The following is a 12,789-nucleotide window of genomic DNA, read 5'->3' on the forward strand; positions in this document are numbered from 1 at the left end:
GAAGTGGGAAAAATACACAGAGAAATTACACATCCCTGCGTGCCGCCGAGGGCGAGGCTGTGTGCTGGGCAGGTGGGGGAAGATCTTGGGGGAATTACCCATATATTCAGGTGCTACTTTGGTGAGTAGGGAGCAGAATATTTTATTAAAGACTCCCTTTTTTCCTCATTTCCATTTGTGCAGCAACGTGCTGGGCATGCTCACGGAGCGCTGTGTACTCCTGCCCTCTGTCCTGGGCTTCTCTGCCTGGGAGAGGGTGAGGAAAGAGCTGACCCCCAAACCCAGATATTGAAATCCAGCTTTTGCAGGTTGTTTGGGCATCATGGGACACGCAGGACGCAGGACACGGCAGGCCTAGAGCTATTGACCCAGGGATGGGTCCAGTTTGTTCCTCATACACCATACAGTTGCAGTCTGCAACCTAGACCCCTACAATTAATTTTCCTTTTTTTCTTTAAGCATCCTCTTTCAAAACCCAACTGCACACCCAAAATGAGCTACCCGGACCAATTACAAGCAGAGGAGGATCGAAATAATGGGCTCAAGGCCCGGAGCGGAGGTGCCAGGCACAAAATTCCCACTAATTAGATGGAACAGTTAAATGACAAAACCCAGACAGGGGCTGGGAGGGGGGTGGGGGGGGGCTGGCACTGAGATTTCTCACCGGAGCAGCGATCTTCAGGTGGCTTAAAGCGCACATGCAAGATGCGAGGTGGGAATCTCCGTCCTTCGGCCGATGCCTGTGGTTGCTGGGGTTTGGTGGCGGAGTTGTAGCATGTCTGTGTCCGAGCATGACCAGGACCACGATGTGCTGACGGCAGCGGGAGCCGGGGGGGCTGCGTGTCGGGGTCTTGGCTCGGGATGCCACTCAGGCGCCTGGGGCTGATCCAGACCCTGCATCAGATGAGGACCTCCTGATGCTGAGGGGGACCTATCTCTGCTGGATGCCAGCAAGCACCAGATCCTGGTGGATCTGGGAAGTGGAGTCCCTAGAGATCCTCTGCAATGGGGAGTTAGTGGGAGGAGGCAAATGCTTTAGCGGGGTAACCCTGGGAGGTCATTGCAGACCGAAAGGAAAAAGGATCTTGTGTTATAAACCCCGCAATATCCACCCAGCAAATATCCAAACCACTTCAGATCTCCTCAAAGGTTATTTCCTTAATTCTGTTTTAACTCGCGCATATTTGTGGATGCAATTATTTTCCTATGGAAAAAAAAATACCCTCCCACACAAGTGAGATCAAGACTATTAACTCGAGTCAGCCACTTGTCACAAGAGCTGCTTGAAGAACAGAGAGCTGTGTTTACGGGTGCTCTAGTAACAAGCAGGAGAGCAGACCATAAAATAATAATTAAAAAAAAAAAAAGAAAAAAAAGCCGTTCTTCTCCGAGAGCGGCGAGCCTGGCTCCAGCTGTGCCCAGCTCCCAGATGTGCCCGTGGGACTCCCGCCTATAGACTCGTCCCACCTGCAGACTCGTCCCACCAGATCAACCAGTTTCACTTTCAGAAATAGGAAGTTCGCCGGGAAGGGCCGGCGAGCGCCCAGACGTGCGCGAGGGACGCGGGACGGCGGCATGAGCTGCCCGGCCGGCGGCATGAGCTCTGCATCGTCCTTTCCTCCGGCCTCGAGAAGAGCGGTGGCATAGACCACCACATCCACCGCATCCACCGGGGATGGAGCAGTTTGTGCGGAAGCGTTTGACCTTCCTGACGTCCTTCTGGAACAAGCTCCGTCCCCGCTCCGTGCCGGAGAGCTGCTCGCTGGGGTATCTTGGTTCTGATTCCGTTTCGCTGCACTCGGAGCCGAACTCCATTTCCTTCATCCCCAAGTCTTCTCTCTTTATCGCTTTATACGCTTTCACAGCCCGGAGCGCGGAGGAACTGAGCGTAAGCGCAGGGGACAAACTTCGTGTCCTCAGAGAAGAAGGAGAATATGTCTTAGCCCGGCGGCTGCTGGGGGAACCGGCCATGGGGTACGTTCCCGCTGCGTATGTGGCCAACCTCAGCCAGGGCACCTCCGCTCACCGGCCGTAAGTATCCGATGCTCCGGACCCCTTGGGGGATGGAGGCTGGACCAGGGTGGCATATCCCTGCCCAGGGAAAGGCAGCGCTCGCCCTCTGCCATGGCAGGGAGCGCGACCTCCTCGTCCCCTGCTTTTGCCATCAGCGGCGGTGGGACCGCGTGGGGATCTGTCCTCCCTCGGGCATCCCTGCCGTGAAGGTCCTGCAGCTCACGGCAGTGGGGTGGAGGTATTCGGCACAGCAAGCGAGGGTTGGGGGGGATGCAGAGATGCTGGTCCGCCTTCCCGGGCGCATCACCCTCACACGAGATGGGATGGCTCCGGGCTGGGACGCGGCGCGATGGTGCGCAAGGGTGCAGCTACGGTGCCAAATAAACGGGCTCCTGCTTGCTCCAGCTCCTCTCCCTCTTGCCCCACATTAAAGGGGAGGCAGCGGGGAGGGAGGGAGCTGGGGAAGCTTGTACCTGAGCCCTGCCAAAGGGCCCAGGAGTGTGGGGAGAAGCAGTTTGGGTTGGGACCTGCTGGGAAGCCTGGAGCTCTGTAGAGCCAAGCCGTGGTGCTGCTGCTGCCGTCCAGCTCCTGCTCATCCAGGGTCGGGGGCTCCCTCCCTGTCAGTGCCTTTCCCACCCGACATGGAGCTTGGGTTGATGTCTCAGCCCTCCCTCGGCTGGGGAAAGCCCAGGCTCATCGTTGCGTAAGGCAGCCCGGTCCCAACACGCCGGGCAAAGCGCCCCGAGACACTGCTGCTCCCTCTGCACCAGGCTCTGAGTCACTCCGAGCGATGGGGAGCGTGTGGACGGGGTGGGTGTCATCGCCCTGCAGACTCCCCCGGCACTGCCGGGGAGCAGGAGTAAAGGAAAGGACCGGGGGGGAGGTGGGAAGGGTCCCTGATGTGCAGAGGCAGTGATTGCGGCCAGTGGGATGGGAGATGCCGCACCGGCGAGGACCGTGGGGTCGGCTCGCTGCTTTAGTCCCGTTGCACGGAACAGTTGGGCAGGCTACAGGCGAGCGTGCACGTGTACGTGCACGATTCGTGCCCAGCCCCGTCCCCAGAATGGAGGCGAGGGGGATGCCGTGGCGTGGGTGGGCGGTTGGCAGCAAACGTGCGTGGCTTTGCAGCCGGAACGAGCCGCGAGCACGCAGACTCTGCGGAGCCGCAGGTCAGAGCTGGGTGGTAATTTGTTCAGCTTGCCGTAACCCCACGACGTATAATTTCCTGCACGGCTTCTCAGACGCTGGCGATCCCAGCTCATGACGAAATCTTGGGCTTCTCACGTCCTGGCTGTATTAGCCTGGATGAAGCAGCATCTTCTCCACGCTGCCGTGCATCCCGCTGAGTCGGGACCCAGGCAGCCAACCTGCCTTTTCTTGCTGGAGATTTGGTGACGAATCTCGGCGCTGACTGGGCACAGAAGAGGGGTTTGGCTGGGTCCTCCCTCCTGGCTTAGTGCTGCTGAGGTCCCTGACCAGTGCTGCCGTGTCTGGAGCAGCAAAGAGCAATTCCCAGCGATGTTTTCATTGATGCGATTTGCTCAGGCGCTCTGAGAGCTGGTTGTGTCCATCAGCCGCAGGTCAAGAAGTGCAAAGCGATGCTGTGTCTGTAGCTGTTGCTTTTGTGGCGGGACAGATGGGTGCAAGCCCACCAGAGCATCAGCCCAGGTGCTGCGCTGAGCTGCAAGTATAAACCTCCTGATTTTTTGGGATGGAGCTGAGACCTGGCCAGCTTGATACAGCGGTGACCAGACACTGCTGGAGAAAACGCTTTGCAGTCAGCAAGCTGCAATAAAACGCAACAAGTGCCCGCAAAACCAATCCAGCGAAGCAGCCCCGACGCGGGCTGGCAATGGTAGCCGCATTTACAGGCTCTGAGCTGTGGATCAGCCGCCGTGCCGCTCGCTTGGTGACTGCCAGGGATGAGCAAAATGGTGGGAGGGAGCTGCTCCCCCTCCCTGGCTCAGAAGGTGCGGGAACCCCTGGGGTGGATGTGACCCCGTCTGTGCATCATCTCCTTGCACCACGCTAACCCCTTTGCTCTGCTTTATTCTTATTATACCCAGCTGGTACTTCAGCAAGATCAGCCGAAACGAAGCCGAGCAGCTCCTCCTCTCGCCTCCCAACCAGCACGGCTCCTTCCTCGTCCGCGACAGTGAGAGCAGCAAGGGCGAATACTCTCTCTCAGGTAATTTGTGGCAATTATCCAGAGAAAATTAGCACAGGGAAAGGAACTGGGCTGTTCCTTAGGGGAAGCTCCTGGCTTGGTCAGCAAGGGGTGAAAAACACGGAAATACGTTTCAAGTGCTTTACAGCATCTTGTTAAAGTGAATTGACTGCTTTCTGAAAGCGTAGGGAAAGCTAATAGATGCAGGTATGGATTGCCGAATTACTGCGGCAAAGGAAAGTACGTTTCTCCCATCCAGGGTATGGAAGCCATAAACAATTCACAGCGGCTTAATGACGGTTTCGTGGCACAAACTCCCAGGATTTCATTCCAGCAGCTTTTGTCATCTGAGGGTTGTCTAAAAATATGCTGCCATTCCAGATTACCAGGGCCTGGGCTGCTCCCACATACAGAAATCAGGGGGCTTCGGACCAGGCAGTGCTGTTACAAGTCTGGTCCGATCCATGTAAAAACAACCCCCAAAAATTCACGGCGAACCCCACATCGGTCCCCTGGGCTGCAGCGTGCCTGCGGGATGTCCAGCCACTGCTGGTTTATCCACCTGGAGCAGCAATGAGCTCTGCTGCTCTCCGAGCAGTTCGTTTGTGTGGGGAATTATCTCTGCTAATAAAGCATCACCTCTCCGGTCCAAATGAGCCCCACTTGCCCGTGGCCAGGAGTCTTCTGAGCCAGGAGGTGGGAGAAAAAGGAGTGATGGGGAGTGGGATGTAACACCCCAGGGGCGAGTTAGGTTGCTTTAGGGTGAATTAATAGATCGGATGCCTGGAAAGGAGAGAGGGTGAGAGTCAGCAGGGAGGTGGGAAGGAGACGGCGATTGCACAAGCTGAGTTTTCCCCCGCCTGCGCTTCCCCGCAGTGCGCAACCACGCGAAGGTCAGCCACTTCCGAATCTGCAAGAGCCCCGGGGGAAGCCTCTACATCCAGAAGGGGCATCCCTTCCCCGACATGGAGGAGCTCCTCGCCTTCTACACCGAGCACTGGAAGGTCATCCAGAGCCCCTTGCTGCAGCCCTGCAGTCCCGCGGTGCGTACGCCAGCGGCACGGCTCGGACAAGGTCCCGGGGATGGCCAGGGTGGAAAAAAGGAAAGAGAAATTAGGGAAAAAATAGCAACAATTAGTCTATCCATTTGGGATTTGAGCTTTATTAAACTAAATTTAAAATACACCATTAATATAGCTGCCAGCATCACCTTTTATCAGCCATGTTAAGGCCAGGGCATGGCATTTATACGTATTTTTGAGCGGCCAAAATGCACAGGCCTTTCTGAAATGTCTTCTCCACGTTGAAGACTAGAAATTGCGTTGTTACAAATCCCTTTGATGCTGAATCTGGAAATACCTGCGCTTCCAATTTTTTTCCTAGACTATAATAAGACCACATTGCTTTTTATATAGTTTCTATGCCAATTAGTGTGGCACTCATAAAGCCAATTAGAGTATTAATCCCAAATTGCCAACTCATTTCCTGATTAGAATTCCATCCACCGATTATGACTTAGAAATAACAATTAAACATGTGAATAATCCGAGAGTGAAACCGAAAGGTGAAAGATAAAATAAATGCTTAATGAGCCAAAGTCTGAATCAGCCATAATATGCAATAATATTCATTGACTCATTTTTATTTATTGGTGGAAATGGAAAAAAGCCACGTTTGAGGTCTGATGAGGAGAGAATCATGACTCGAATTCCTAATATTTCATGTAGCCTCCAAAAATCTCCCCCCTTGCATATACCAGCTCCCAGCAGGGGTAATGCAGAGGATGCCCCACATGCTTTGTGCCCCCAATGAATGTTTAGCAGAGGGAAAAAGCAATGCACAGCCTGCAGCCCCAGTGCAACGCAGGTGGTGGAGCACCATGTCCTGCTCGCTCCTCTGCGGTCGACGGACCTTGGTGGGCACCAAGAGCTGGTGTGGGCTCCACCAGCAGGTCCTACCCGGCTGGCCGGTCCAAGCGTGCAATGTCCATTTTGCAGACCCCCCCCGAGAGGGACGGCTGGGAGCGCCCGCGCTGGGAATTCACCCTGCGGAGGAAGCTGGGTGAGGGCTACTTTGGAGAGGTGTGGGAAGGACTGTGGAGGAACACGGTGCCGGTGGCCATCAAGATCATAAAAGGTAGGTGGAGGAGCAGAGGTTAACAGTGGCCAACTGGGTGTCTCATTCACTGCCACATCGTTCACCCCCTTTTGTTTCCTAATCCTCTTGGTCGCTGCGTCTATCTTATCGAGCGAACTGTGGTAGGAACTGGCAAGTCGCCACTGGACTATTTCTGTGGACCCACCTAAGCTTGGGCTGCACCTTTACAAAATGGCTCCGTCCAGTGGGTTTGTGATAAGTCACATCAAGTCAAGTCCAATGGGTTTGTGATAAGTCAAGGCCAATGGGTTTGTGATAAGTCAAGTCCTGATGGGATTATGATCCTGAAAATGGCAAAGCCTGGTGAAAAGCGTCTCTTGGGTGTTTGGATCTAAGACACAAGGTGTACAGACATGAACTTTGAGAACAGGGGTGGGCTGTGAGGAGGAAAAATGTCCTTATCCCAGTTGGAGGTGCTGAGCTCCCATCGTCCATGTAAGAAAGTAGCTCGTAACAGCCGCGTTGGCTTTCTCCCCCAGCTGACATGAAGGCAGAAGACTTCACCAAGGAGATTCAGAACCTGAAGCGCCTGAGGCATGAGAAGCTGATCCAGCTACACGCCGTCTGCTCGCTGGATGAGCCCGTGTACATCATTACTGAGCTCATGCGGAAAGGCAACCTCCACAGCTACCTCAACAGTGAGTACCCATGCCGGCACCACGGGGAGCAGGCTCCTGGGGCAGTGCTGCTCTGCGGATGCTTTCTGTGGCCCAGAATGGTCCTGTGAACCCGAGTGGGGACCCTCAGAGAGTGCAAGCCTGGGTTTGGTCCCGTTTAGCTCGGTGGTAATGCAGAGCATTCCATGGGCACTTGGTGGAGATGGTCTTGGGTGACCCCAAGACCCAAAGACACAGTCTGGCGTGAGCCTTTTGGTGTCTGCGTTGGCTGGGTCTGTAGGAGTCCCTGGGAGCCCAGCCGTGTTGGTAGGGACCTTCATCCCTCCTTCTTCACCCACCCACGGTCTGCCAGCTCCCACCAGCGCACAGAAACCCCACTGCCGTGTTTGGGTAACTCTGCCTTCATTAGGAACGAAATGGCCAAACCTCCTCCTGCGCCGGCAGCATGGTTTTGTTCATGCGCAGAGCTAGTAACAGGCCGTGGTCTACTCGTCACCCGGCCATCGGTTTACTTTTCTTGGCGTTTCTTTTCCTGACCCAGTAATCATTCTTGAAGGGAAACAAGACAAACTGCTCCCACCACAACCTGTTTTTCTGCTGGGTACAATCCCCTCCTCCCCCACACTGACCTCATTTTTGGTTGGGGCTCCAGCAGCATTTGGTGCTGGAGGAGCTGGAGCTTGCAGGTAGGACAGGTTGAGAAGCCCGGCTGGAGATTTGCATGGCAGAAGGTCACCTTTAGCTTTGAACGAGCCATAGATGTCTGCACCCTCGTCGCAGCACAAGGCACTCTTCAGAGCTCACCCCAGTCCCATTCCCGAGGAGCACGTGGCTGTGCTGAACTTTCCACACAGTACAACCAGGACGGTTAGGGCAGGACCTCCAGTTCGAGATTTTACATGTTCCCCTGGTCCCATGTTGACGGCGCAGGGTCTCCTTCCAAACCAGAAAACCCCAAATAGATGTTGCTAGATTGCCCCCAACGCTTGGATCGTCTGGGTTAACAGGTCCTGAAGGGAAGTCCCTGGGCACCTCCCACCTGCTCAACATCGCCTGCCAAGTAGCGGATGGGATGAGGTACCTGGAGGAGAAGCACATTGTCCACCGGGATCTGGCGGCCAGAAACATCCTGGTGGGAGAGGAACTCACCTGCAAAATCGCTGATTTTGGACTTGCCCGGCTCCTCAAGGTGGGTCCCTTCCATCACCCCAGGCCACCCAGCTGCCCCACGCTGCAGCCATTCCCCTGCCGTCCCCTTTCCCAACCCGCAGCCCCAGCAAAGCCCCAAAAGCAGCGGCTGTGTTCATCATACCATCCCTCACGACCCGTTGTCCTCCCGTTGCTTTTCAGGATGACATTTATTCCACCAGCAGCAGCACTAAAATCCCGGTGAAGTGGACAGCCCCGGAGGCAGCCAACTACCGCACCTACTCCCTCAAGTCCGATGTCTGGTCCTATGGGATTCTGCTCTACGAAGTCTTCACGTATGGACAGATCCCGTATGAAGGTAGGGCTGCCAGCCCCCTCCACATGCCAGGCAGCTGGCCCACGGTCCCCAAAAGCCACCACGTCATGAATTGTTATATCGTCCCTCCCATAAGGGATGTGGAAGCAGCTCCTAGAGCATGAGCAAGTTATTGTCCGCTTTGGGGATTGCTTAGAGGGACTTTCAGTGCTTGCAGAGTAGGTGCAGGAGCTGGGGGCAGGAATGTGGTTTGGGCTGGATGATCTCCCCCAGCCTCTGCTCTACCAGCCTCCTGGCAGAGAGACACCATTTCACAGCAGCGCCAGTTGACATCATGGCCCACACAGGTGTACCTTCAGGGCATCCTCTGGGGACATCAGATTCAGGGCCATTTTCTCCTTCTTTGCAGGAATGACAAACCAAGAAACCGTACGGCAGATCACCAGGGGCTACCGCCTTCCCCGGCCCAGCTCCTGCCCTCCCGAGATCTACAGCATCATGCTGGAGTGCTGGAGCGGCAACACGGAGGAGCGTCCTACCTTCCTGGCCCTGCGGGAGAAGCTGGGCTTCATCTACAGACGGCTGCTCAGCTCCCTCTCCTGAGGGACCATCCTTCCCACCATCCTTCCTGCACAAGCCCCTCCAGGCCAGCTCTTGCCAAGAAGCTCCTTCCTTCTGGTTTGCCCTCTGACAGGGCTCCAAGGAAAGCACATCCCCCCCCAAAACCAGCCCATGGTCCCTCTCGGTCAGGATGCAGGGAGGTGGCTAAGGGAAAAGGCAACGAGTTGTGGAGACCTCGTTGCCAGTGCTTGGCTGTGTAGCAGTCTGGGAAAGCCCCGTGGTAGCGAAGGCATCACCCAGAGTTTACATCTTCATTCAGCCAGTAGGGTGGGAGGTCCCTGCCGCTCCCCATGCCAACGTGAAGGTTTGCAGTTTGTGTTCAGTTGTGGCTCCGCTTGATTTTTCTTGTAGTGAGTGTCCGGTGTATTTATCAATAAACGTGTGTGCATCCATCCACGTGAGTCCTTGTAGGGCATCACTGGACGCTGCTCCCCTCCCTGCCCAGGAAGCAATATTTTGCAACCAGTCCCACTCTTGCAGCCACAAATACAACCATCTTCGTGTGTCTTTGGTCTCTGCTCATCCAGGTGTGCATTAAACCTTCGTGTGCATCTGCCAGCCCTAGCCCAGGCAACAGCCCAGCTTGCCCCAAGGACCCTGCACAGGCAGCTCCTGCCTGGGCTGCTCCGCTCTGGCTCCTTACCTTGCTCACCGTCGTGTGGTTATTCCAAGAAAAATGCGTATCTGGGTTCAACTATTTAATGCCGGGTGCAGGCGGCAGAGGCAGCACTCGATAAAACACTGTTTTGCTCTTTATCACGCCCACAGTGCAAAGCCAAGAGATGCTCCCACCACCCCCAGCTCCTCGCCAGTCCCAGGGTACAGCAATACAGGAGGACCTTGAGCCTCTTGTCCCCCCGCAAAAAGCTGGAGGGAAGCATTTGCTCCAGCCAAGTACCTTTTTCCCCTCCCCAACCCATGCACACTCTCAGAGGCCGGGCTGTCCTTGGCAGCGGTGGAAGGACTCACCGAAAAAGCAACACCAGGAGCAGTGCCAAGGTCCCGGGCTGGTGCAGGCAGCCTCCCCGGGGCTGGCACCGATGCGCTTGGGGCACCGATGGCAGGGAGAACAACATGCTGTGGGTGAAAGGCAGCCTGGCTATAAATTTTCTCCTGCCAAGTGCATTTTGCCTGTTTGCATCAGAGGGGGTGACCGGTAGGACCGAAACAACAGCAGGGTTGGAATACATAAAGTTAATAAAGTTTATGCAATACTCTCCGTGCCTAAGCAACATCCACACTGTGCAAAAGAGCAGAAACAAGTCTGGCTGTTAATTGAGCAAGTCTCCGTGCACGAGGGGCCTGGAAAGGGGAGGTGGGAATGTGGTTTAGGGGTGTGATTGATTAATTCCTGATCCGACCGGGCTTCCTCTGATGCCCGAGCAAGGATGAGGCGGTTGCTGAGCCCTCAGGAGCTGCGGCTGTGCCCCGGGAAGGCAGCAGCTCCGCGTTATGAGCGTTCACAGCTGGAAAAAAGCAACAGGTTGGGTTTGGACACGGCTGCAAGCAGAAACCCTCATCTTGCAAAACATTTTGCAGCCTGATCAAACAGCACACGTGTGCACAGCCCAGATTCCCTTCCACAAGAAACTAAAGACCGCGGCTCTGTCTGGCGGGTGATGGGTTTACTGCACACCAAGAAAGGAACACGCGCGGTGCAGGCAGGGCACAGCTGTTGCAGCAATAAAGATATTAAATTTGCGGGTCCGGCTGCCACCAGATGGAGCTAAAAAATAAGCAGGAGGAGAAGGGCGTGCGTGGGGTGCTGGGGCGGTGGGGGGCTGGCGTGGGGAGCAGCGGTGCATGGGTGGGCAGCCCTCGCTGCCCGCACTGGTCCCATCAGACATGTGGTCCCAAAGCAGCTCACTCTGCTATAGCAATGCCACGATGGGTGGAGTGGAGGGGGGGGCATGGGGACATGGTGCTGCCCACAGCAGTTTTTCCTTCCTTCTCTGCAGCTGCATGAAAAGCTGATCACGCTGCTTGGGTTCGCCCTCCAGCACGATCTGCTGGGTTTTGGCATTTCTCCGAGTCATCACTTGCTGCCTAAAAGTAGACAGAGTTGGAGGGGGGGAGCCCAGATTTTCTCATCTTCTCCCAGGATCTCAGCCTGGGCAGGGCACTGCAGCTCCCCCCCAAAATCGGGGCCACTATAGGGGCTGGGCTCTTACCAAAATCCATTCCACGAAGACAGAGCTGCTGGGGTCCCAATCCTTTCCAAACCCCTCCGGAGTGGGCATTGCAAATACTGTCATTAAAGGCATTCGCCTGCTCTGGCTCCAGCCTGGCACGTGCCCCTTTTGCAGATTCAACTTGACCAAGTGGCATTTGAAAACAGCATCAGGCTAACGCGATGTATTTGAGCTGTGCAGTTTCTTTCTGTTTTTAAGGTCCAACATTGGCCTTTGAAGGGTGAGGGGGAAGCAAAGCTGCTGGAGGAAAAAAAAAAATTAAAAAAAAAAATTCCCCAAGCAGCAAGAGGCAGGCAATGAAAGGAAGTATTTCTCACGCCAGGGCTGCTGTGAGAGCTCCTCGGAGGCGGCGGGGTGACACAAGGGCCGCTGCAAGGGCCGAGAGCGAGTGGAAAGCATCAGCTATTTTTTTTTTCCCCCAAAAATGTGAGTTAAGCAACAGTCAAAACACGGCGTCTCGTCAAGCGTCACGAGGGAGCAGAGGAGGGGATGTCCGTCCCCGTGGGGGTTGGTGCCGTGGGAGGTGGGTGCTCATCCCTCCGACAGCAAGGGGGGGGATGCTTAGGGAGGGGTATGGTATATAAAGAGCCCCTTTGCTTGTCTCCCTTCAGTTGCCCAGTGAATTCCTTGCAATCCCACCACAGCAGGCAGCACGATGACCCGAGACACAGGAAATCAGCTGGAATCATTAAATCGTTTAAGTTGGAAAAGACCTTTAAGATCATTGAGTCCAACTGTGAACCTAACACTGCCAAGTCCACCACTGAACCGTGTCCCTAAGTGCCACATCTACACGTCTTTTAAATACCTCCAGGGATGGTGACTCAATCGCTTCCCTGGGCAGCCTGTTCCAATGCCTGACAACCCTTTCAGTGAAGAAATTTTTCCTAATATCCAGTCTAAACCTTCCCTGGTGCAACTTGAGGCCATTTCCTCTCATCCTACTACTTATTACTTGGGAAAAGAGACCGACACCCACAGCAGTGGGGATGGAAACACCACAAAAATAAACGTGCTTGTCTGTCAGATGCTTTTCCTAAACACATCTGAGTGCTGCCAAGGGGCAAGAAAAGCCCCAAAAGCACCAGGCACCCCAAACAACCAAAGCGATGCCAAGGTCTTTGCTCTCAGCAATACCATGAAGCTGCCTGGGAATGCAGTCTGGGGGGAGGGATCAGGCTCTCCCTGCTTTTTCACCCCCAGCAGAGCAGAAGCCCAAGTCTGTGAGACTTTACAGACATTCAGAAAAATCCCCTTTAATTCAGCAGGGCTTTTTCAGGCAGTTTTGCTGCACTGGACAGGGAGCCGTTGGCATCAGGGCAGCCACTCACCGATGCTCCGGTCACTGCTGCAAATCCGACTTGCCTTGCAGCAACGTGGGAACGAGCTTAACCTCCATGCAGCATCCAAAAATGGGATGGAGGAGCATCCATGTGCTGGTAGCATCACAGCAGGCGGCCAAAGCAGCTCACCCAGAGCTGGGTCAGGCCAGGGAAAGCGCCCAGCTGAAAACCAGGGATGCGGGATTGGTACCTTTGCTCTGCCACAGCCTCCCTT

General features: G+C 55.2%; 1 protein-coding gene and 1 long non-coding RNA gene across 3 annotated transcripts; one reads left to right on the top strand and one right to left on the bottom strand.

Annotated features, from left to right (window-relative positions):
• The first annotated feature begins 1,104 nt into the window (after positions 1-1,104).
• LOC104319609 (tyrosine-protein kinase Srms) lies at positions 1,105-10,052 on the top strand. Of its 2 annotated transcripts, none has more exons than XM_069803072.1 (8): positions 1,105-2,031; positions 4,080-4,201; positions 5,057-5,223; positions 6,178-6,316; positions 6,817-6,975; positions 7,962-8,143; positions 8,305-8,461; positions 8,829-10,052. In XM_069803072.1, exons 1-8 carry the CDS (start codon positions 1,676-1,678, stop codon positions 9,020-9,022), a joined length of 1,476 nt encoding a protein of 491 aa, XP_069659173.1. In that variant the 5' UTR covers positions 1,105-1,675; the 3' UTR covers positions 9,023-10,052. The 2 variants fall into 2 exon arrangements, with proteins under 2 accessions (XP_069659173.1, XP_069659181.1); XM_069803080.1 differs by lacking the exon at positions 1,105-2,031 and adding an exon at positions 2,097-3,182.
• LOC138689208 (uncharacterized) lies at positions 5,807-6,259 on the bottom strand. Its single transcript, XR_011328046.1, has 2 exons — positions 6,126-6,259; positions 5,807-6,024 (listed from the first exon to the last, which is right to left on the bottom strand). It is a non-coding gene; the product is annotated as an uncharacterized lncRNA (long non-coding RNA).
• Positions 10,053-12,789: the final 2,737 nt, after the last annotated feature.

Source organism: Haliaeetus albicilla, chromosome 2, assembly GCF_947461875.1.
Source record: "Haliaeetus albicilla chromosome 2, bHalAlb1.1, whole genome shotgun sequence".
NCBI lineage: Eukaryota > Metazoa > Chordata > Aves > Accipitriformes > Accipitridae > Haliaeetus > Haliaeetus albicilla.